Genomic DNA, 25484 nt, shown 5'->3' with positions numbered 1-25484 from the left:
GAAAAATATGACAGCATGAAGGCTTCCTCCATTGAAACCTGAGATGAATGTTTATATTAATAATCCCCCGATTATACGCTAACCCATTCTTATGTGTCACTTCAGCAAGAGATTCCGTCTAAAATTTGGATGTTTTGAGCTCGATTCCACTCCGTCCGCTTTACCATTGTACAAAGCATGGGCGCTTCAGAGTCCACTTTCTCAAGCGCACAGGTATCAATTTTTTTATTGTTGCAAAATTACAAGAAAAAAAACAAAGAGTGTTAATTGTTTCCTCGTTAATTAACTGAACTCTCTGAATTTGAATGAAGACGGCAGGTGACAAAATCACCACCGTATCGGAGCGTTTGGAAGTCTCTGACCCTATTTTAGAGCGCCTCAAATCTCTCAAAATTGTAAGTTTTCATAAATCTCTTCTTCATTATTTGATTTGATACGAACGAGATAATGATTCCGTGACCTTGATTGTTTCCCTGTAGACACCGCCGATATTAACGTCTCCTCCTCAAACAGAGGGTTCCTTAACTGATATTTTAGTCAGGAAACCTTCATCTTCCTCCGCTTCAGGTGAAATTCTCCTTCTCTTATGCCTCAATAGTAATCTTTTGCATCTACAATGCCTATTTCATTCTATTCATCACATAACAGCTAGCTTATGCTGCAACTAATACAAGCTATTAATTAGTTAAGGAATTTACAACATATGCATCAAACTTGTTACATTTATATATGTTACCCCAAGGCACTAAGGCCCTAAGAGACTAATAGATACTCCGATAGTTTGTTAGCAATTCTCTTTGTTAGTTATGCGGGTTAGTTAGGGTGTTAGTTGTTTAGTCAGTGGAGAGTTAGTTCAAGTGCAAAGGTGGGACTAGTATAAATTAGAGTTAGCTAAGAGGGATTAGTTTCTTTTTTTTATCAGTTGGGATTGGGAGTTACGGAGAGTGTGTGAGTCTCTTGGTTTACTCAGCAATCTTGTACTATTCTATTCTCATTCATATCACTTTCTCTTCTTGTTCTTGGTCGGGTTCTACCAGAGACTTAGTGAAAATGTTTGCTACTTAATTATTAGAGTTCACAAAGGAGGACATAATTTCTCCTGGGAAGAAGATGCTTTCTCAATTGAAGTGATTGTCCTTAGTCCTCTTATGAAATGCTGACTTGTAGGCAATGTGTAAAGCTACTTGATTATCGCAAATAAGTTTGGTAGTGGCTTTTAGTTCTTGAAGTAATTGCTTCAATCATATTAGTTCATGTGCAACAAGAGTCATGGGAAATATGGGACATGTAAATGTTAAAGGTTAGGGAGCTTCAGATTCTATTCCTATTTATATGGGACATCAGATCAACAATATTAACAAACCATATCAACAGTGTCAACATAAACTAAACTGGATATGCCCTATTGAACTTTAGCAAGGACGGCATTTCAGTTCCTACTGCAAATATGCTAAGTCTACATTTATCAATGTTCAAGGAATATCTTTTAATTTATCCCTTTAAGGTTTAAACTCTTACCTCTGGTTCCTCAATCATAGCTCACAGAAAAGAGCTGATGGCTTGAATGTGTCATGCAGTCATGCTAGATGGCAACATTGATGAGGGTTGAAATGGCATGTCCTTGACTCGTTATGTATGGGAAGATTTCTATACTATTCCGATATGATTTTTTTGGTTTTCAGAAACACTTTAATGTGCGTAAATGTCATGTTTGATGTTTCTCCGTCACATTTAAGTACTAATTGACTAATCCTTTTGCTGATATATCTTGTTAGTTGTGGGCATTCTGTTGTATGCTATAAGTGGTATTTAACTCTTAACAGTCATATTAGGGCCAGAACTTAGTTTCTCTCTTTTCATGGTTGCAACAGCTACAGTTAATCCCAAGGTTTTACTGGAGCTCTTCTCAATGTACCGTGATTTCCAGGGAGAAAAGGTCCATGAGATAAGCAAAAGACAGGTCTGTTTAATACAAGAATAATTCAGTGAATTCATCTAATATTATATCCAACATTTAGACTTCACCCATGGTTTCCACTCATGCGCACTCAAAAACCAGTTTTTTTCCATGGAGATAATAATAAATTTTAATTTGAAGTGGCATACTTACGCCTGCTGTCGCATACTCAATTCTACATTTTTGTAGTCTCCTTGATTTTTTTTTCTGTTTTCCTTGATAATTACAAAAATACTGCCTTGTTTTTACTTTATTTTTTGTTTTCGAATACTTGAACAGTTGTTTCCCCCATTTCTTATATACATTTTCAAAAACAGGAAATCATAAAAATTCAGAATACTTGCGGTTTTAACAGAATCCAGTACAAGCAATTTCATTAGGATATATTGTTTCTGTTAATATTTTCCCTTTTTTAGCCATATAGTTATTTCAATTGTAATGATAGTAATGACAATTACGATAATGAATTTGGCTCCTTTCATCATTATCTTTTTTATTTGTGCATGGTTAGTAACTTAGTATGAACTCGAACTGGCATGTTCCTCCTCTGAATACTGGGCAAAACTGATTTTTGATCTTTCAAATTATTTTAGTATATATGTGTACATTTTGCATTTAATCAAAGCTATTATTATGATTTTTCTAGCGTGTGATTTTGAATCCTGAAGCTAGTTCTCGACTTCCTGTTATATTTTTAGTTAGATTGATTATATACTTATACTTGGAGAGGGAGATGAAAATGTCCAACCCTTCCGTCCTTTTTAAGAAATTGGACTTGTGTTCCTCCTTTCAGTTTTGTGAAGCTAAGATATTCTGTACATGCCTTGAAAATTGAGACAATTCATGCAGGAGGAGATAGAAAACAGAATAGAAGTTGCCGATGCTCTGGCAATCAAACTTCTCCAGCGGTTTAATCACTCAATGTCCACAATGAAGACTGCTTCACAACATCTATCAGGAGGTAATTATCTGACCGGTCTAACTTCTATCAAATTTAGAATACTGGGATTCTCAACTTTATGTATAACGAGTAACATTGCGATGTATGATTTCATAATCTGCTTAATTGGAAGGAAAGTTACCTCTTTAATGCTTCACAAGGCTCATGAAATCATAAAATCTTGATTCATGCTTTCATAGTCTTATGCCCATTCTGCTAGTCTTCTATGATTGCTTATGATAACATGAGTTAACTCGACTTTGGAACATGCATGCAGTTCACTCATTACAGGTAGAAATTGGAGAGCTCAAAGGAAGGTTGACTGAAGTTATTAGTAACTGCGACGCATTGTGCAAGAGGATTGAAGCAGAGGGCCCGGAATCTCTCCGGTCATCTATCAAACCTTTTGCAATTGCTACGGCGGCGGACCAAGAAAAGTGTTCAAGTTCACTTAATTCACAGACAGTTTCAGAAACACATCCACCTGCTGCAGAAGAGTAGTTAGACTAACTGGTTTGGTTCATGCTCATGTTTTCAGAAGCTTCCTGCATTTTGCTATTGATTCTTGAGAGCTTGAAGAACGATTGGATCACATTCACATGATTGATTATTTTTTTAGTATGGACCATGTTTTGGATGGTGCAACACTGCATGAGGCTGAGATCTAAATCATGGCAACCGTAAAAAGGAGCTCCCATCACTGACACCGGCACATAGAGAGGTAAAAAATTGAAGACACTGTAACACTACACGTGATCCTGTGCAAAGTGAGCTTCTCTTATAATCGTTTTTTTTTCTTCTAGTTGGTGAGAAGTTCAAATTATAGTAGTTGTCGGCACCTCAGTTGCAAAAATTGTGGTATTTTTAGTGTGAAATGTGCACATGATCATGTTATTGTGCGGATATCGTTGATATTTTTTACAATGATATTAAACAAATAAATACACTTGATTTCTTTGTACAAAACAAGTAAATAAATAAAAAAAAAACACTTTGCTGAACTCACCCCTTCAATTAAAAATTCAACAATAGGACAAGATATTCCTGAGATTTTGTAATTCTTAAATGAGGTTAGATACAATAGGGGTAAGAGATATCTTTTGCGTGTGAAAAATGATATTATGAGTCTCTACTCTCTATTGTACATAAAAGTATTAGATGAAATGATCTTGTCCGAATTCAACAAATGACAAAGTGCACGATAGAGATAAAGATCGTTTAGATAACCTAAGCAATTGAAGATAATGCCATTCTATTTCATTTCCTTCCATTTCATCTAATTCTACAAACAGAAACATACTCTAAAGTTATGATATAAGTGTCACAGAAGATATTCTAAAAGAAAAATAACTTGGAACTTGGAAGCCATGATCCTTTATTTTATTCTAAAGTGATGAGATTAAGTGCCACACAAGATTTTGACGGTTGTCATTTCATATTTCTTTATATGAACATGTATGTTTTAAATCATAAACATGATATGTGAACCAAATCATAAAACTTCTAGCTCATTAAAAAATCACAAACCAGATTCAACCCCTCTTTTGTGTGCAGGCACGATGTACAAAATCTTAGATCAGATCCAACGTTCCCTCCAAACACATCAACCAAATGAACATTTTGCATTACAGTAGTGGTGGTCCACAGTCCACACTCAATTGTACTATTCATGTCCATGGAAACAAATGAAAATATCCAAAACTAAATAGTAAATACAAAGGAAGAAAAGTAGACAGTAGAACTTGTTAACAAAAAGAAAAGCACAAATAGCAGGGTTAACCTTCTACATTCCAAAAGAAGATGACATGACAAGATATAGATTCAATGAATTATCAGGCTTACAGAAAAAAGAATATGAAATTCATACACATTTAAGAAACAAATAACAATTCCAACTGCATAATACAAATAGCTCATAGGATTTGAACTCTGACAACTATGATGAATCTTTGAAAAAACAGAACATTGTTACTAAAACAGCAAAACCCCTGAACAATGTTGATGATCAAGGTTGTTGCTGAGCATCAATGTAGCCAGCATCAACAAGCACCTTCTCCTTCTTAGCCATTTCAATGTCATGATCAACCATCATCTTCACCAGCTGAGAAAACCCAACCTTAGGCTTCCACCCAAGAATCTTCTTAGCCTTGCTAGCATCTCCTTGAAGATTATCAACCTCAGAAGGACGAAAGTACCTCTTGTCAATCACCACATGATCCTTCCAATTCAGACCCGCAGAGCCAAAAGCCACCTCCAAAAACTCCTCCACCGTGTGCGACTCCTCCGTCGCGACAACATAATCATCTGGCTTCTCCTGCTGCAGCATCAACCACATCGCCTCCACGTAATCCCCAGCAAACCCCCAATCCCTCGAAGCCTGCAAGTTCCCCAAGAACAGCTTGCTCTGGAGCCCGATCTTGATCCGACCCACGGCCCGGGTGATCTTCCGGGTCACGAAATTCTCACCACGCCGGGGAGACTCGTGGTTGAAGAGGATCCCGTTGCAGGCGTAGAGCCCGTAGGCCTCGCGGTAGTTGACGGTGTACCAGTGCGCGGCGCACTTGGAGGCGGCGTAAGGGGATCTCGGATGAAACGGGGAGGTTTCCGATTGGGGCGGGTTGGTTGACCCGAACATCTCAGAGGATCCGGCCTGGTAGTATCGGATGTGAGAGCGGCCGGAGTCGGCGATGTGGGATCGGACGGCCTCGAGGAGGCGGAGCGCGCCGGTGGCGACGACGTCGGCGGTGTAGTCAGGGATCTCGAAGGACACAGCAACATGAGACTGTGCGGCGAGATTGTAGACCTCGTCGGGGAGGATGGTGTCGAGCCAGCGGCGGAGCGAGGAGGCGTCGGAGAGATCGGCGTAGTGGAGCTTCATGCGAGCCTTGTGGGCGTTGTGAGGATCGACGTAGATGTGGTCGATGCGTTGGGTGTTGAAATTGGAGGAGCGACGGATCAGGCCGTGAACCTCGTAGCCCTTGTTGAGGAGGAACTCGGTGAGGTAGGAACCGTCTTGGCCGGTGATTCCGGTGATCAATGCGACCTTCCGTGACGGTGGAGAGGCGTCGCCGTTGGTTGACGTTGGGGTCTCAGATCCCGATTCGGCCATTGGAATTGAAGGTTAGTGGTGGTGATGGAGAAATGAGAGATGAGAAAGACTGATGATGAATCACAGCGAGAATGAGAGCGAGATCTTGATGTGTGTCTTTATTTATGGAGCAGTGTAACACAACGCGCTTGTCTTCCCTCACTGGGATTCACAATTTCACACTGCAATTTGTAAATTTACTACCTTTCTTCCCTCTATAATGTTTATTTTATTGACTTTTATATGATTAAATGTATATGCAGCTCATTACACCGACATTTAATTTAGGGTTAATCCTCTACTTGGTCCCTGTGGTTGTGTTAGTCCCTCTCCGGAAAATCTGAAAATTTAAGTCCTCGCGTTTGAAAAAGTGTGTGGAGCAGGTCCTCGCCGGAGGGACTAATTTCCACACACTTTCCAAACCCGAGGACTTAGATTTTCAGATTTTCCGGGGAGGGACTAATTTCAGAAGGCCACACAACCACAGGGACCAAGTAGAGGACTATCTCTTTAATTTAATTGAATTCAGTTAAATTACCAAATCATACTTTAGTTTTAACTATTTTTTTTTGTTACATAAGGAAATTAATAAAATAATAAAATTAAACTAGAGCATCCTGCAAGAGTCACGGGATCAAGGTGTAGGGTGGTTGGCTCCATACACGTCGTGGAGTGTCATCCCTAGCCGCTTGTCGAGCCAACATATTTGATCATGTGTTCTTATCCTGAGAAACCGGTGCGATCACAACCTGTCAGTCTAACTGTAGCAAGTTTCTTACTTTGGCTATCTCCTCCCTAGCTCAGAAAAATCTAACATCCATATTAGATTGGAGAACACTCACCACATTTGCACAATCCGTGTAGCAAACTAAGAACATCACAATTAAACTGATTTTTTATTCAATGTTTTCAATATTTTGACTTCAAATTATTTCATAACTCATATTAAATATAATTTAATATCTTGTTGAATAAATGTATTTAATTTAATATAATATTTAAAATGACATCTAAACATAACACTCTTGTACCAAAAATAACATAACACTCTTGTAACGGTGAACATATCATTTTTAGCACTTGAAATTTGTTCATTTCATTTAAAAAAAAAAAGCTCTTGAAATTTGCTATTAGAGTTAACATTTGATAAAATAAATATTATTATTAAGAATTTATTACTTTCTCTGAATTGTATAGGTCTGTAAAATATGAGTCTTCACAACTTAGATTTTAACTAACCCAACTCGTCGACGAGCCCTTAAGGAATGTAACAAAAATTGCAGTTTCCTACGAGTCACCATCTCCCACACTCTTTGTGATTTGCATGTGCACTATTCATCTTCATTTTGAAAGCTTTTTTTTGTTTTGTTTTGAAAGCTTTGTCGGTACCATTATTGCTGGCGTCCCTTACTTTGTCTGTTTGTACTTTTGGGGCTTGTGGTATCAGCAGTACTGTTTGCTGTGTATGGGCCTGGCCCTTTTTAATTAATGCACATACTTTTGTGACAAAAAAAAAAAACGTTGTATACCTTTTATAGCCTAAGCATGGAAAAAATTGTGTTGAATTTCATCATCAAAGTGAGTAAACGATAATGGTGGTTTATTATGACCCTTTCACAATCCAATGAGCTTCTCTCAATCTCATCTTCTGTCACCTACCCCTAAAATTAGGGTTCATGTGTTCACCCCGAATATATTAGTGGTTCGTATCTCACTCAATTGTAACTAATCTTCATTTTCTTTTTTCTTCTTCTTTTCGTGAGGTTGACGGAGGGAGATTTCAGGTCACTCACTATAATTTCTTAGGTGACCACTTAAGATGGAGGGGATATGTATCTTCTTATCTTGATTTGTCATATATCGTATGTTATAAACTATTATAATTTTTAATCTAGTTATAATATTTTAAGTAGTAGCCTATGTGTTTATGCTTCTAAGTACACACCGTGTTGTAGTCAACCATTACGACTTGGTTTAGGAACAAACCACGCATGCGCAACTAGCAAAGTGTTTGATCGACATGGCAAATGATCGAGACGTATACTTAAGCATGATGGCTTCAAGTCAATTGTGCGCTCAGAAGCTCATATTAAAGGACTTATTACTTACTTTCCTAGACTACAAACACACACGTCCGCCAAATGGCGGAACATAGTTAAAGCAGGGGAGGGCCTTGGCCTCCCAAAAAAATAAAAAATGAGCTTATATATACCATATATAAATAATGTACTACCACAATTTATACTTATATTAATACACTACCTAACTCCATTTAACGATTTTTAATTTTTGTAAACTTCTATCTACTCATCTCTCATACTTTGCTTCACACGGCTTACTTTTCCTTTGTTACAATAAGAGCCTAGTAAAAATTAAGACAAAAGATCTACAACATGTTCTTTATCTGTTCAATATATCTCCTGTTGATTTCAACTTTATCCTATGAATTTTGATGAGCAAGAGAATAAGATTAATTTAACATTTGAACTTCAAGATTTCATCATTGATACTCATTAAGAATAAAACTTGTATAACTTGTCAACTATTCAAGAATTGTGTTCATATTTTTCAGCAACGAAAAAATCAGAAGTTTGTTACTTGGTTAGTAGATTACTTTTTCTTATCATGACTCTTTTGGTTTCTACAGCTACACTACATCTGAAAGATCTTTTTCAACAATGAAAATAATCAAGATTAGGTTGAGAAACAAATTTTAAGCTAATTTTCTAGCTGACAACATGATAGTTCACATTCAAAGGAAGGTCACAATAAGTTTTATTTCTAACTCACTTATTGATGATTTCAAGTCACTAAAAAGCGCAAAGTAGAACTTTAATCGAAGGTCACTTTCAATATTTACTTCAATATTATGATTAATTTTATGTTAAGATATTTTTTTTTTTTGAGAAATCAAGGATATATTAATAAGGGCAAAGCCATAGTCAGATACAAACAAAAAGCAAAAAAGACTGCTAAAACGAAAGGAAACTAGTGAAACAAATTGAAAACTAAGAACAAACCTAAACAAAACCAAAAGAGCGAGCAACGCGAGCTCGCACAGGAACTGCCAAAATAGACTCGCGAGCAGTATCCTGACCCCGCAAACGCATATCCAGCTTCAAAATACCAACAGCAGGAGACCTGCCAAACCATACAAGTCAAGGCATAAGCAAGAATCATCAACTAGTACGCTCAGAATGCCACCAGGGATTGGTTGCTCGGTTGCAACCAGATTTTGCGAGAGAGTCTGCAGAAGAATTGGCTTCTCTGAATATATGGTAAACTCCCAGGCAGTGAACTTCAATCATCAAAAAATCAATTTGGTTGAGCTCATTAAGTAATTTCCAAGGGCGATTTGCTTTGGACGAGACCCAGCCGATTGCAGTTGTTGAATTACTTTCAATTGAAACATGTCTCAAGTTAAATTCTTGGCAAAAAACCAGTGCTTTCAAAATCGCCCTGACCTCAGCCTCAAAAGCCCAGCCAAAACCCATGTTTAGAGACTAAACTTAAATTTTAAATATATAAGATATTTAGCCCATGCATTAAAATCTTAATTTTGGCCCTTCCAAATATGATTTTCTAGTTCCGCCACTGCGTCCGACATATAAAATGTACATAAAATGTTATTCATTATTAGCATTTTAATGTTATTTTTAAGCTCGTGAATTCTCTCTTTACTCTTTAACTAGCTTGAGCGTCAGAGTATTCTTTGCGAGTACGCACCCTCCACTTAAGGCCAACGCCACCACTATGTCAGACCAATCCGCGACTGAGCATGACAAGAGAAACAGTTGAGAGATTTTGATCATAACACCTTGATTTTAAGGTTCAACTTCTATTTCTCATTCAAGAAGAAACATATAAATATATTGGTATTACATCAAATGTAATCAAGCTTGAAGCCTATGGGATCTTCCTCAATCCAGCAGTAATCGTGGATTCTAAGCGCTAAATGCGCGAGGAAATCAGTAACTCTACTGCCTGACATCTTTACATGTGAAACAGTAAAAAAGTTAAAACCTGAAGACATTTTTTTCCAGCTCCTAATAATATCATGCAAGTAAGAATTTGCCTAAACTAATTGCTTTCTCATTGTTTGTACCAAAATTAGGGAGTCGGTTTCTAGTGATATCTTGTGAAGCCTAGCTGCATCGTCCATTCGATAGCTCACTTTACTCCTAACACTTTTGTCAGGATCACTCAACGTGCACCACATTCATGTTGTTGCCGCCATTGTTTCTCCTTGAAAAATGGAAAACATGTTTTTTTAAAGATGTCTAATTTTCCATTCGAACATGATCAAAGTTTAAAAAGTGAGTTGATAGTGAAAAACTCTTTTTATTTTTTTAAACAAAAACACTTTTTATTAATAAGAGAAATTCGGTGCTTTAAAAAAATGAGAAAGAAAAATATGTTAACGACTTTTAACCTACTTCCAAAACATAACCATACACACACCACAAGTCTTTACTAACCTCAACTAAAAACCGTATCGTAATGGGCAGGCAGGAGCCACTAGGCAGAGGTATTATCCAAAAAGTCCAGTAGCATTTGGGCCTCGGTCAAGAGGCGTACACCTTTGCAGGTGCGGTGTCACACACTGACGACACCCTACTTGGGCCCTACTTTAATTAGATTTGATTTATTTATTTAACTCCCTTATATTTTTCCTTTTTCCACGCACACACACCATCACCAAGCGTTACGTAACCGAACCAACCCAACCCAACCCAACCCAACCCAATTCACAACCTCGCCCCCTTCTGCTAGGGTTTCCAATTTTTCATTCAACCTTCAAATCTTAAATATCTCTCTCCTCTTCTCTCTTCTTTCATCAACACCTGTCTTTCTCTCTCTGCTGCGCGCAGAACCTGTATTCGAAGAAAAACTCGTTAGGTTTTTTTCTTTTTGATTTTTCCAGATTCGATTAGGATTTTCTGAAAACCGATTCCACCGATCTGGTTTCAAATCTGTGTGTTTGTTAATTGCTGGATAATCTGAGATTTAAAATGAAGCGGTCAAGAAAATCGAACAGGGTTTCATGGGCGCCTCGATCTAATCTGTGTCAGGTATAACCGCCGCATTCCTTCATCATCATCCAATTTTATATTTTCCTGTTCAATTTTTTTGGTCTTTTTCCTTCACGGTTCAACGCGATTCGATTTCTTGTATTTCAATTTTTTTTTTCTTTTATTTATTCGTTGAAATTAGCCTAACACCCTCTTCCCCTTAAGCCCTAGAATCTGTTAATTTTGGTCCTTTTGCAGCTACAGAAGGAACAGGGGAGACGCTGCCAAAAATTGAAATTAAAATTAACCATGAATAAATTTATTTATTTTGTTTATCAATTTAATTTTTACTGCAAAAATTAATTACATGCAGAATAACCTTAATTGCTGAAATTTGAATCTAAATAATGTGATTAATATTGTAAAATCATGATGATAAGTGATAACCATGGAGCGGCAACGGGTCCACCCTAGCTGTTGCTTTGCTGGCAGCATCTTCTGGTTCCGATCTTATCTTATAAAAAACAAACTTATCACATGACATGAATATGCATTCAAGAAACATGTTTATTGTTTTGCAACATCAAGTATAATTAAATTACTCCTTTAATTATCATTCAATTATGAAAAAAAAGGTTATTGGAAGTAAATTGTTTTTTTACATGATTTCAGCAAATTTAAATTCTAAGGAACATGGGCTTAAAAGTTTGTAACTCATCTTTTAAATTGCATAGGATACTGTCAAGTTGTTTTTATTTTGTTCAAAAGGATGCAAGTTGAGATATCCTATGGATAAGAATTTTCATTTGCATTCAAAATTGATTTTAACCTTGAAAGAAAGTATAAATAAAAAAGAGATAACAGTGATAATTGATGTGATTGAAAAAGGAAAAAAAAGTGGAAATATGATGACAAAGAAGTTGTGTGTGAATATTATAATGCACTTGATGAGGTAAAAGTTAAAACCTAAAGCCCGATGGTGACGGGAGCAATAATTTTTAACGTAATTCACCCAAATAATTTTATTAAGGTTACACAGTTTTTATGAGATAATTATTTGTCCATACCTCATCTTTGAGGTGGAAAGAGGTGGAGGATAAGAGAGATAGGAAGAAAAGAAAAAGTAAGAGAGAGAAAGTATAAAATATGATAGATGATAAGAGGAGAGAGATAGAAATAAAAATAAGTGATAATGAAGTTTATAACATATGAGGTGTGTATATATCATTACTCGTTTTTATCCATTGGCATATCTTCAAAATTACCTAAAAATTTGTTTTCAATTTCATCATACTGAAAATCATTGGAATAAAGTTGAATTTTAAAGGGTAGTATCTGATAGTACCTTTGTTACTTGTCAAATATTTTTTTATTTTATTATGATTTTCTAAAAATTATTAAATATAATTAATAAGTAATTAACATTTAAATTCTCATTTTAGATATTATTCTTTTTTTATTTTGGAAAAGAGGGGTGTTAAAAATATTTTTCATTCAAATGCATCTACCACTTTTATAAAAGAGGTAGACGTAGCTAGTCGTGTGGTTGGTGTTATACGACTCAAATTGATTTATAACTTTTACAACTACCCTAAAATCAAACTCACCAAACTTGTGTATAAAAATAAAGAAATGTGGCTCTTCTTTATATTAAACTAAATTATTTAGATCTCTAACATGAATTTTCATGGTTGTGTTATTGACCCTATGTTAGATGTGGTGGTTGGGTAAAATACTTTTCAAAATAATGTCTTTAATTTTAACCACCCAATATTGTAAATTATGATTATGATCAATCATCAATCACTATTAAGTATTAGTATTATACCGAATTTGAATAATAATTTTTTGGACTGAAAAATTCTTCTAATATTTTATTAATACATCATATGACTTTTTTTAACTTTCATGTTTTTCTTGTAATTTTTTATTTAAATTCTAAAAATGCATTTAAAACACAAGGTACTTACTGGTAAAAAAAACAGAGTATACTTGCTTTAACTTCAATCCAATACAAATTAATTGCAACACATGCCAAGCTATGAAAATGTGATGTGATTCTCTATTCCCAGAAAAAATACAATTTATCCACTATTACAAAGAAAATGCAATAGTACAAGTTTCATACATAACATGACAAGTGCTCCCTATGTTCAGTCTATCACTTGGTTGTAAAAGAAAGGAACACTAATGATAACAGGAAAAAATGGTGGCCAGATACCAGACTGTTATATTTACGTCCTTGTTTGAATGGGAAGTCTTGCTTAGACATGCTTAAGAAGCTGTGTAAAAGATATTGAAATACATCAAGCTTGCTATTATTTGCAGTACTTTCTAGTGGTAGTGGTTATTGTTTAGTACTTTGGTCTGTCATGCTTGTCAATAGTGAGTGGTTTTACTTTGGCTTCGTAGTTCACAACTGTCAGGTTCCTAATATGTGACTCCAATGTCCAACAATACAAAATCTATTTTTCACATGCTGTTATATCTTCATTTTTCTATTTATTTGTGATTTATGTTTCCCCTCTCGAATGCTAATACTAGTTTGTCCATAACAGGTAAAATTGTTCTTATCTGAGGATTGTCCTTCAAAAGTTGGCAAGAAATCCCAAGATCATCTTCAAGCAAAGACATCTCCAATGTTGCCTTCAAGTACTAATGAATGTGATGATGATTTACCACCTGGCTTCGAAGCCAATCACTTCCTAAGGCAATCAAACACTGAACTCTCTAACATTCCTCAGATAAAATGGAAATGCCCTCCTCTGGTAAATGAGATATTAGAAACTTATTTAATGATGTTGAATCTTTATTATATGTCACCTTGTTTCATCTATGCTTTTAGTTTCTTTGTTCTGTGTTCTTGAATAAAGTTTGTTGATTTATTGCTTTCAATACAGTTTGCTTTGAGCAGTCATTGGCTTGTTGCTGCTGGTGAAGAAAGTAAGGAGAAAGATTCTCAGAAGCTAAGAGACATGAGAGTGCTTGAAGCAGTTTATCCTCGTCTTTCTGCAATTCCTCCTAGGTAAAATGTCACATTCATTGGAAAAGCCTTGTTTCACAGCATGTTAGAATCAGTTTAGTTTTTTTGAGAATCAATTTTGACTCTTAGAAGCTACTTGCAGAAGTTTCTTTCTAAAAGAGTTTGCTTTTAGAATCAATTGTAGAAAGATTTCCAAACATGCTATTGTTTTCCTTACCTTTTTTTTTATTAAATTTAAGTGTTTCATTTGGTTGTGCAGCCCTTATGTTCCTTTTGAGGTAGAGAAGGAAGATTATGATGACAACCTCACTCCTCTTATCCCTATGATTCCTATTGAGGAAGAAGAATCTATGGAATACATTACACCTGATGTTGCAGTCCCAATGCTTGCTGAGACTCACACCAATTTGCAGTCACAAAACATGCCACAGCACTTACAAGCAGTAACATCTCCCATAAATTCACAGTGCAAATCTTCCTCTACTACTGATCCTTCATCTATCAGTGGAAAGCCTTCAGCTGGGGTATCTCCTTGTTCTGAGGCAGTTTTCGCCGCAGCTTCTGTTGTCGCGGCAGCCATCATGAAAAGCAATGAACAAGGGAACTTGCTTGATATGGATCTTCTCCTTAAAATTTTTAATGACCCAACAATGATTGGGAAATTAATTAACCAACATAGTACTGCGGCTTCCACTGTTAATGCCTCAAATTCTTTGGGTATACCCACTTCTGCATTGAAACCTGTTGCTTCACCAGCTCCATTACCTGCTTCTGGGCCAAAGCAAACCACTTCATCAGAGCCGTTGTGGAGAACCACCTTTGAAAAGCCAACAATTCAATCTGTTCCAATGTTGACACCTACTTTCGATAAGCCAGCAACTCCACCTGTTCCTTTGTTTAGGCCTCTATCTGGTTTATCAGCAGCAACTCCTACACCCATGCCTCATATGCTGCAAAGACATACCAACCAAAATATTCCCCATATGTCAAATGGAGCAGCATCATTGCTTTCTGCTTTCTCCAGTGAATTGAGCACATTACCATTGCCTTCTGCTTCTGTGAACTTGCATGCAGCTACAACAAACCAGGTGCAATCCACTTCTGGTACTGTGAAGAATGCCAACTATTATAAGAACCTTATTAGGCAGCATGGTGCAGATAAGCAAGATATCCCGGACTCACAAATAGGGAACCGTTATAATAATCTTCAAGACTTGAAATCGGTACATAACATTAAACCAGGGGAAGTGATGTTCAAAACTCAGAAACCAGCTTGCATATACTTTAATAGCTCAAGAGGGTGCAGGAATGGTTCAAGTTGCCCTTATCAGCATGATATGTCAGCTCAGTTGGGTGCTGGTGATGTCCTAATGAGCCAAAGTGCAAAAAGAGTGAAACTTGGACCAGAAATTAAGAGGTGGATATAATCTTAAATGGTGAATATAAAATCTTAAAAGGCACATTCTAATGGTGAAAATTATAACCCCTTGAACAGGGAATTTTGAAGATTATAACCCCTTGTTCAGAATGAAAGGTAGCTTAGAGTAAAAAAACAAAATATGTTCATGTTTAGTAAGTTCATTTAAAGCTATTTTCGAAGTAGCTTAATCGAAATGAGAATTTGAAATTTTGAATCAATCAATAGAGATTTACTATTGCAACTGTCAACTATATAAGACTAATCTATGTTTGTCTCTGAACATTTTGTACAAACAAAATTGACTTTGTACGCATAACCCTTCATGAAATTGAGTTGGGCTGAAAATTAAGAAAGTAAAAGACATAAAAATAATAAAAATATTTTCTAATGTAGCACATCAAAATGAATATTTTTAATTTGATTATCGCTGTATTTAATTTGACTATATTTTCTATGAATGGATGCAACGGGTAACAATAAGTCATAAAGGAATATGGGAGGCTTTGTGAAGAAACTAATTTATTAATATTACCAACAATGTGTTTGGTTTTATTGGATTTGTGGATCGGACTATACCGTTTACCAGATGAAGTCCCTAAATCAATTCCCAAATCAACCCTATCCCTCCTCTGACAAACAATATGAAGTCCCTAAATCAACTCTCCCCTCCTTCTTTCAAATCCCTAAAAAAATTCTCAAATCAACCCTCTTCATGCAAAATCTAACCCTAATGTGTTCATCTTCTACTTCATCTCAATCCACCACCAATCAAACTTCCTCTTCCGTTATTTCAAATTTGTCCAATCAAATCCAAAAAATCAACCGTACAAATATGAATTTTCTTTTATTAATTTTTGTTAGGGATGTCAATGGATAAGGATGGACATGAACAGTACAAATCTGTCAATCGCTACGCCGATAAAAATCACACTCGTACTTGCTTCATACCCACCCACATAGATATCCAATAAGGGAATTTTTAACGGATTTTAAAATATCCATAAATATCTCCTCTTTATATATATATATATATATATATATATATATATATATAGGGGCTGTTAACTTGCACTCATTGAAATTTTAGAAGGGGCAAGTTAACAAGCTACACTTTTTTTGAATTTGACTAAATAACTAACCCATTCAATTTTGAAACATCCCACGTTTTTGTATATTATTGTAATTTGCAGTTTTTCTAATTTTAATTTCAGTTTTTAAACAACCCATGATTTCAATTTTTTTTACTTTTTCTTTGGTCCATCATCGTCGTGTTACAGAATTATATTTTTGTTTACTCCATCTTTATCTCATTCTCTCCATGAACGTATAAAATTGCAACATATGAAACTTTGAAAGAAAGAAAAAAAACTCTCAATCACAAATGGCGTAAAAGAAATCGAAAGAGAGACATATGCAATGATAGGATGGAAGTGAATTGCAGAAATTAACTTAACATGATGAGGGAGAACATGTGATGGAGAAGAAGGCATAACTGCATATGAGTGAGAAACTGGTTTTTGAAATTCAAACATAAATGAACTCAAATTACAATTATACCCAGAATGGGGTATTATTTTAAAATATAGTTATTTGTTTTTTTAGTGCATAAGAAAAGGTGTTGCTTTAACTTACACCTTCTAAAATTCAAGTGGGTGTAAGTTAACAAACCCCTATATATATAGATATTAAAAGTAAATTGTTAAGCCCCTAAGGTTTAACATTATTGCCCTAAACTCCCATCTAAGTTGTAAAATCAAAAAAATGCATTGGTCTCCCTCCTTCATATATCATTTTAAATAATAGAGTGGTGCTTAGTGTTATAATGATTTATCTTAAGGGAGGTCAGTGCACTAATAAACAACCCCAAGAGAGATTAATGCAATGTTAGTGTTTTGTTATTTTATAAATGGTGATTAGTGTCTTGTTAAATAATGAAAGGGAGGTAAGTACAACAATAATACACCTTTAGGGAGTTCAATGAAATTTTTCCTTTTAATAATAACAATGCTATATAATCAGTATCAAGTTCAAATATAAACATGTTAAAATTTCTCATTATTTAACTTATATAAACATTTACTTCAATGATAATTATTTACATATATACATATAAAAGAATAATATTAAGAAAAATTATTATACATCAAGTATCCATGTGTATGATTATACGAATATACCATGTACATAGATAATTTTGACATCCCTAATTATTGTACATGTAACGCGCGTTAACGAAAAGTTCAAAAAAAAAACGTTAACGAAATTTAAAAAATATCATATTACTATTACAATTTAATAATTTCAAGTACATCAATATACTTTTCTAAAGAGTTGTGTATTTTTTTCTTTTTTGATTGTTACTTTTTTTTTATATCGTCCTTATATTACGATTATGATAACATTGTTGATTCCTTGATGACTTGTTGGGTGTGGAGAATTCTCAAACACCAATATGTCCCTTATTTAACTGTTGAATTATAAATTGACTTTGATTGTTTGTGTCAGATCTTATAAAATTTAAAATAATATAAGTTTATAATCAAATAGTTGTTATATTCACATATATGAAAATGTATATTTGATGTTAATATTATTCAATTTTAATAATATGAATTTAATGTGTGTGCACCGTGAGTGTAAACTTTAAGTTTACACAGTCACCCAATTGAGTTATGCCACATCAGCACATATATTTTTGTTTTAATTAAAATTTAAAGTTCAAGTTATTATTCCACCTACGTAACATAATGTGATTGGTTGTCAGTTTTACACTGACTGTGCATATTCATTAAACTCTAATAATATATATTTTTTAATTATGATATTGAGTTGTAAATATGATGAGTTTTAGGAACATCGAAAATATTTGAAGGGTGGGGACTAAAGAAAATTGAAATTGGTCTTTATCACTTACTTCATCTTGTAAATTACAAGCATATATTTACAATTGTAATCTATTGTAGTTAGTGACAATAAAGGTAATTAAATCAAAAGTTAAATAAAGTAAATTAGATCAAGTAGTAAGAGCTGTGAGACATATGGGTTAAGTATGAGAGGTCAAGGGATCGATTTCTGGCGGTTACAATTTATTTTTTCGATGTAAAAAAAAACGAGAGAAATCAATGGTTAAATATATGAAAATTATTAATGCCTAAGTCAACACTCAATACACAAACAAGTACAATGTTAAAATTGAGTAATGATATATTCACACCTCACTTTCTCTTCCTATCTCTCTCTGCATTTCCTATCACATTATAAATCATACAAGGTGAAGGTGAAATTGACATGTCATCTAAACATTATTCGTTAAAGAGATTAATTTATATGCACCGACGGTATAAATAAGTTTTACACCATCATTCAATCACATCCCTCCATTTTAAAATTTACATAAAACTTATAAAACTGATGGGTTCATTTACTATACACAAAGAAATGTTTGTGCAAAGTTACACAAATCTAGTTTGACCTGTTATCACAAGTTTACAAACAGGTCGCCTTTTTTAATTTAAAAAGGGATTAAAGAAAAAAAGTCTTAATCTATCATCACCATCCTTAATGCCTATAAAAAAAACATCCTTAATATTCTTCTTTCATCTTAACCCAGAAATCTTCATTCTTCATCTTCTAAGTCAACATTTTTCAGATTTTGGAACCCAAAAATCCAGACCACACCACCACCGCACCACCACCTCAACCACCATCAAGTTTATGTCTTTTTCTTCGGATCTCCTCCATCACCATCACCCAATTCATCTTCTCATTCAGACCCAGAAAAGAAGAAGATCTGACAGACAGTGATATGGATTCTGAAGAAGATCTTTTACAGTAAAGTCCTTCATCTTCCTCTCTCTATCCTCTCCAATCTCCATCACCGTCAAACTCACTACTGCAACCACCACCTGGAACACAAACACAATAATATGACAACTAAAATCTCATTATCACATTTAATTTTCAAGATCTCATTAACATTCCCAAACTCTCATCACAATTAATTTATTGCTTCTCCACCTTCACTCCTATCGGTGGCCAATTTTACTATCACGAGGTCATCTTCTTCATCCTTTCTATATATCCAATTCCTAGAATATGCAACTAATTTGTTGCATTTCAAATCTCACCCCACTGCACAGATCTGGCCACCATCTTTTATCTAATTCAAGAAGACAGATTTACATCTGCAACCTCTTGCTCTTTGTTAAAAATGAAAACTTTATCTCTGACATTCCCTGCGTGTACGATCTAGAAGTTGAAATGGCTAAAGGAAGTAGTAAGGTTACAGAAAATAGAAGAAAAATGGAGATTGGTGGTCGCCGGAGAACTCACCGGTAACTGGGTTACGCGGTGGTTGTGTCATCGGAGATGTTGGATTTACTCTTTCTTCTTATGACTGTGACTTCCTTAACCAGTGATTTGGTTTCTAGTGATATTCATTGTGAGGATAAGCTTCCAAGGCACAAAAAAAAGCTAAATAATTCCAATTTTCCATTGGAATCACCCCCTTGTTTGTACGTTCGTTTATCATCGTCAATTTCTATTTCAAATAAAAATGAGTGTTGATGATGAATACATTTAAAATTGTTAGAGGATGTAGGTGATGATAATAAAGGTTGTAGATTAATGGGATTTTTTTTACTATACTAATTTTGTTTAAAAAAATGATTTAACTTGTTGTAACCTGATATAATAGGTCAAGTTAGGTTTGTGTAACTTTACACAAGTATTTCTTTGTGTACAGTAAATGAACCCGACCGACCGTTGTGATAAAATATATCAAGTGAAGTGGTTGAAATGTCAGCCTAATATAACGCGCTTCAAAAATTATATATTTTCCCGCTTATAAACAAAACAAAATTATATATTTTAATAAATAGAGTATATATTTTAGGACCCTTGTTTGATTTTATTCAGTCCTCAACGCAGCTTCTCTATCTGCCTTATTCGGTCACGTTCGGTCGCTCTGCATTCTCTGGTAAAGGTATGTGATCACCTTCATTAGTTAGGGTTAAACCTTATTTCTTCCCCCAAATTAGGTTTAGAGGATTATGAACTTGCATCTCTCTTTCAGTTATTGAAAATGAAAATTTTCAGGTTCCCGATTTTCTCAGCAATTTTTCTCCTAAAAGGCAATTCATTCACTAGATATTAGGATTATGAACTTGGTGCAGCAGATTTGTTTATTAGTTAAAGAAATTCAAAACAGATAGATACTCAAAATCAAATACTTTGCATTTACAATACTGTTTCAAAGAAATTAAAACCCACAAATATAGCTAAGGTGAAATTTCTAAAATCATTAGTTAGCAAGGAAATAGAACTTCACTCGAAGTAAAATGAATACTGTTTAGCTTCATCTTTAGACCTAACAGAACAGGCTAAATGTAGGTGAGTTTCACTCTGCTTTATATCTGGGCATTGGACTCCATTGAGATTTTGTGATTTGATGAAGTATGCATTTGGTATTGGGAACAATGGATTTTTATTCAAATAAAGTTGAGAAGTCTCACATGACTAATGATATGGCCAAAAAGATCTTTGTAGAGGATATAGCAACCCTCTCCTGCTAGCTTTTAGGATAAAGTTAAGTCTAACCCGAATTCTAAGATGGTATCAGAGTCTATCATAAATCCACAGATATTCATTGTTGCAAATTTTCATTCTATTTTTTTGGTACACTGATGCATCTAAAGAGTCAGCAACAAATTTTCATTCTATTTGTTAGAAAACTAGGAATTACTGTTCCAGAGCATGTGTTTATAAATATCTTGAACCATGGAACTACAAGCATTACATTTCCAAATTGGGGAAATATAGATGATATTATTTGTTGGATGTTTTGATACTGATGGACACTTTCTTGTGATAAACCTCAATATTTGTGTAGCAGGATTCTATAGCAGACCAATTTTTTAGATTTATGATACAACTTCTTTATTGTACAACTTGTGCCATTTCAATTATTGCATGTGAATTGTCTTAGTTAAACTTTTTTATTATGTGTATGTATTTGAAATATATGTCGTATTCTTTACTTTTATCATAGATGATGGATGAAGATATAAGATTCAGATATATGCAATTGCTTCATATGATGATTGGTCAACTGTCAGGCATTCTAGCTGCAATTTGTGCAATGAAAGCCAAATCTTCAAAAAGAGCGAGGGAAGATGATGATGGTGATAATACAAACATGGCTGAAATTGCTAAATCTCTTAAAAAATTGGTCGACCTGTTTGAAAAGACTACAGAAGAGTTAGTCAAACAAAGTAAGAATGCTAGTGCAGAGGGTATTTGGGCACAATTGGAGGACATAGGTGTTGAACCAGATCTCTTGCCTCGTGTATACATGCACCTTATTGAAAATCCTGATGCCTTGAAAGCTTTTAATGGAGTTCCAGTTCACAGGCGTAAGGAAATGCTACCTCATATTTCACCTTATATGAGGACATATCAAACTGATGATTTTGCTCTTCTTTAGGGGTAATATATGTCGATAATTCTTTTTAGTTTACCTAATATCTGTCATTTTGAACTTGTCTTGAATGTGTTACATTTGGTGGGTTTTGAGAATGTTGTATTGTGGTTTTGCAGATTTTGTAATTTGTGGGGGTCTCGGAAAAAGAATATCTTTGTATGCTACTGGCGTACGTTGGCATTATCATTCTGTCTATCGGATTTCAACTTGTATGACTTGACTTTCTTCTCTAAGATTTTATAACGCTATTTCCTTTTAAGATTTTCGTATTGGTGAATGTTTTGCTTCTCTTAATGGAAAGATTTGTTATTTTAGCAGGGTTGCAAATACTTTTAATCCAAAATGTGATTGTACATTTGCATGTTGTTTTAGTACTTAGTTTTGCAGCTCAAAATTGTATTTGATTTTTTTTAATGCTGCTTTATTTGAATCGGTAATGGTTTTACATCTAGTGTCTCAACTACATTTGAGCAGATAAGTATCTGATAGCTTAAATATGTTTACGGCCTCTCAAAATATTAGAACTTCTTCACTTAGTCCTTCAAAAATATGCTGCATAATAAACGTCAGCCTTTCACTGTGAAGTATGTTCTTTGTTCTTTAAAGTATCAAAATTTTCACCCTGGTCTTTCATATATTATGACTTTTACCAAATGCCCCCTGAGTTGTGTATATGGCTGTATGCCCATGAAAGCACTTGGTTGTTTTGTTTGAAAGAAAGTGAAAAGGGGAACCCATATGGTATAGGACATTTATATTTTCCGCTGATTTAATATGTTAATATTCAATAATTTAGAAATTTTTATAACCGAATAGGATTTTAAATGGTTAACTATGAAGATACCCCTACTTTCATTATCGTTTGCATACATCCTCCATTTTCTCTGCTGCTGAACCAGCACCCAAAAGACATTGAGTCCTTCACTTTCAGCAGATCTCGCGAAACGAATTTCTACCATTAGTTTGGGTTCCATCCCCATCAAACCCATGCACCCTCCAGTTAGCGTGAGTTTCACTACCCTAACGAGTCCACATTGCTTCTCCTTGATGCAAACCAACACTGCTCGCGTTGCCTCAGGAATCTAAATTAACTACCCTAAGTTTTTGTGCCCTACCGTCGCCCCATCTCTTTGCTCTCTGGTTTGCAATGCAGCAATGAGTACTCTCCTAGTTTCATATTTACACCGTTGAAGTTTTGAATGATTACTATTGGAGGCTACTTTTTATCTTTAAATTCCAATTGGAATGTTTTGCTTGTTTTTGAGTTTATCTTATAACATAAAAATGTATACACATGTTTAAAAGATCTTCTGATGATAATTCATAATCTACCTATAAACTGTTTTGAATTTACTAACACAAGTATTTCAAATTAACTTACGCATGCTTATTATCATGAACATTTAATTAAGTAGCTTATCTAAACACACCCTTAATTAAGTGGGTGATATTTTGTATAAGAATGAAAAAACAAAAACTCTACAATATATCAAGTTGTAATGTTGTAATGTTAATTAGCGATTTGATGGAGCTGAATAAGAACTCAATAGACAGAAGAAGCTTACAGAGTCAGAACTCAAAAGATCATTAGAGTAACAGCTCTGTATTATTACTTTTTAAAAATTTCTGCTTGCGATTTTATTGTTTTTTAAATGGATGCAGCAAACAAAATGTGATCTAAAACGAACAAGCAGCTCAAAGTAGCTAAATAAGTCAGTGAATAACAGAGACTTGAACATATGAACTACCAAAAATCCTAATTAGGACATAGAATAGAACCTCTACACAAAAACCCATTCACTAACTTAGCGAACGTAAGAATTGCACTAACAGCAAACCAGCCTAACAATCCAATTCAACGCAGGGTACTAATAATAATTTCATCTCACAAAAAAAGGATAAATTATAGCATCACACTTAGTTAACTGAACAGAAGCAAGGTAGATAAACTGAAACATTAGATAGATCATACCACATATAAAATGATGTCCAATTAAAAACTTCATAATTATCAGGAAAACAAATCTCAAAACAGTACCCACGAAGTTCTAACCCAAATTGTAAAAGAAACAAAATTTTGAAAATTTGCAATCAAATGAAAAGCCTAACAATCCCTTAAGTGGTCTTATCAGCCTTAGCAGCAGTTGCAGCAGCTTGTCCTCTGAGACGACCAGTCCTCTTGGCAGCAATGAGACCAACCTTCTGTCCAGGAGGCGCATCACGCCTGACGGTGCTAGCATGACCAATATGCTGGTGGTTACCACCACCATGAGGATGCTCAACTGGATTCATAGCCACACCGCGAACCTTGGGCCAGCAGTTCCTCTTCACCCTAAACTTATGGTAAGCATTACCAGCCTTAAGAAGGGGCTTCTCAGTTCTTCCTCCACCTGCTACTTGCCCAATCATGGCCCTGCACCCACTTGGAACAATCTTCTTTGCCCCAGATGGAAGCTTAATCCTGCCAACAAAAAAAGACCCAATACTCATCATCTTAAAACTAATGATACAAGTATTTGATTCCTCGCGTAGACAGCAACTTTTCATACTATAGCTATAAGCTATTATTTACATGAGTTTCTGATAATCCAAACTAACTCCAAATTACTGATAATAGTGACACTTAAAAAAAATCAGATTAGATGACCAATACTCAGATAATCAATTATAACACCAAGTTACTGATAATGATTACACTGAAAAATTAACGCCATATTAAACTACTAATACTCTGATAATCCAAACACAAAACAACTATAACAATTACAATGAGAAACCACCATCAGATCAGATTACTAAAACTATGATTAGCCAAACTAACTATGAATTAGCGCTCATAATTCATAACTACACAGAAAAATTAATAACTGATAAAAAAACTAATCAACAACAACTAATCATTCACTAAGAACAAAACAGGAAAATGGAACCTTAACATGAAAATGTGAAAAGGGATTGATACCTAGAGGTGTCGTTATCAGGGTTGTGGCTGATAACAATAGCATAGTCACCGGAGCACCTAGCAAAAGCGCCACGGTCACCAACATGGTGCTCAACGTTACAGATAACAGCTCCTTCAGGGATGGATCTGATGGGCAAGACATTGCCAACAACAAGAGTAGCCTTCTTCCCACAGAAGATGAATTGACCAGTGTACATACCTTCAGCAGCAACGAAAAGCTCGGTTTGCTTCTTGTACCTGAAAGGGTGGCGGAAAGTGACCTTGGCAAGAGGAGCACCGCGACCAGGGTCGTGGATGACGTCGGTGACCACTCCTTTCAGGTAACCATTTCTCTCACCGAAATCGAGACTCCGGAACCTCGCCGGACCCTTGCGGTGGTGGGTGTGGGATTTGAAGACGGACCCCGCTCCCTTACGCTGCGCCCGGATAACCCTTCCCATGGCTCCTCCTTCTCGACGGCGACAATGAAACTGGAGTGAAGGGGAAATGTGAGGTTAGGGTTTCTGCTTGGTATATATAGGTCACACTGGTTTGTATTTGACCTAGCAGGCCTTTCAGTTTGGGCTCGAGTTAGTATGAACAAGATAAGCCCATAAATTCTTCGACCAAAAAAAAAACTAAATATGGATTGATATTTACTT

The 25484-nt window shown here is 35.1% G+C and overlaps 5 protein-coding genes across 7 annotated transcripts; 3 read left to right on the top strand and 2 right to left on the bottom strand.

Moving 5' to 3' along the window:
* Positions 1-7: 7 nt before the first annotated feature.
* On the top strand, positions 8-3800 carry LOC130740641 (uncharacterized). The gene is made up of 6 exons (XM_057593305.1): positions 8-213; positions 312-395; positions 480-567; positions 1872-1960; positions 2807-2918; positions 3175-3800. The coding sequence occupies exons 1-6, from the start codon at positions 178-180 to the stop codon at positions 3396-3398; spliced, it is 633 nt and encodes a 210-aa protein (XP_057449288.1). The 5' UTR covers positions 8-177; the 3' UTR covers positions 3399-3800.
* An 856-nt stretch (positions 3801-4656) lies between these two features.
* On the bottom strand, positions 4657-6166 carry LOC130740639 (GDP-mannose 4,6 dehydratase 1). The gene has a single exon (XM_057593304.1). It carries the CDS (start codon positions 6004-6006, stop codon positions 4903-4905), a length of 1104 nt encoding a protein of 367 aa, XP_057449287.1. The 5' UTR covers positions 6007-6166; the 3' UTR covers positions 4657-4902.
* A 4509-nt stretch (positions 6167-10675) lies between these two features.
* LOC130740638 (zinc finger CCCH domain-containing protein 6-like) lies at positions 10676-15618 on the top strand. Its single transcript, XM_057593303.1, has 4 exons — positions 10676-11057; positions 13556-13765; positions 13898-14022; positions 14240-15618. Exons 1-4 carry the CDS (start codon positions 10998-11000, stop codon positions 15405-15407), a joined length of 1563 nt encoding a protein of 520 aa, XP_057449286.1. The 5' UTR covers positions 10676-10997; the 3' UTR covers positions 15408-15618.
* A 4607-nt stretch (positions 15619-20225) lies between these two features.
* LOC130740637 (uncharacterized) lies at positions 20226-22195 on the top strand. 3 transcript variants are annotated; one of them, XR_009020218.1, is made up of 3 exons: positions 20226-20384; positions 21517-21886; positions 21998-22195. XR_009020218.1 is itself a non-coding variant. In XM_057593302.1 (2 exons), the coding sequence occupies exon 2, from the start codon at positions 21450-21452 to the stop codon at positions 21882-21884; it is 435 nt and encodes a 144-aa protein (XP_057449285.1). In that variant the 5' UTR covers positions 20240-20384; the 3' UTR covers positions 21885-22195. The 3 variants fall into 3 exon arrangements, 1 of the variants encoding a protein (XP_057449285.1); XR_009020217.1 differs by having other exon boundaries at positions 20240-20384; positions 21450-21886; XM_057593302.1 differs by having other exon boundaries at positions 20240-20384; positions 21450-22195.
* Positions 22196-23822: 1627 nt separating this feature from the next.
* On the bottom strand, positions 23823-25341 carry LOC130740636 (60S ribosomal protein L8-3-like). Its single transcript, XM_057593301.1, has 2 exons — positions 24844-25341; positions 23823-24342 (listed from the first exon to the last, which is right to left on the bottom strand). The coding sequence occupies exons 1-2, from the start codon at positions 25281-25283 to the stop codon at positions 23997-23999; spliced, it is 786 nt and encodes a 261-aa protein (XP_057449284.1). The 5' UTR covers positions 25284-25341; the 3' UTR covers positions 23823-23996.
* Between the last annotated feature and the right edge of the window lie 143 nt (positions 25342-25484).

This window comes from Lotus japonicus, chromosome 2 (assembly GCF_012489685.1).
Source record: "Lotus japonicus ecotype B-129 chromosome 2, LjGifu_v1.2".
Lineage (NCBI taxonomy): Eukaryota > Viridiplantae > Streptophyta > Magnoliopsida > Fabales > Fabaceae > Lotus > Lotus japonicus.
Note: the sequence above shows the minus strand (reverse complement) of the source record. Positions and strands in the feature narration are given on the sequence as shown.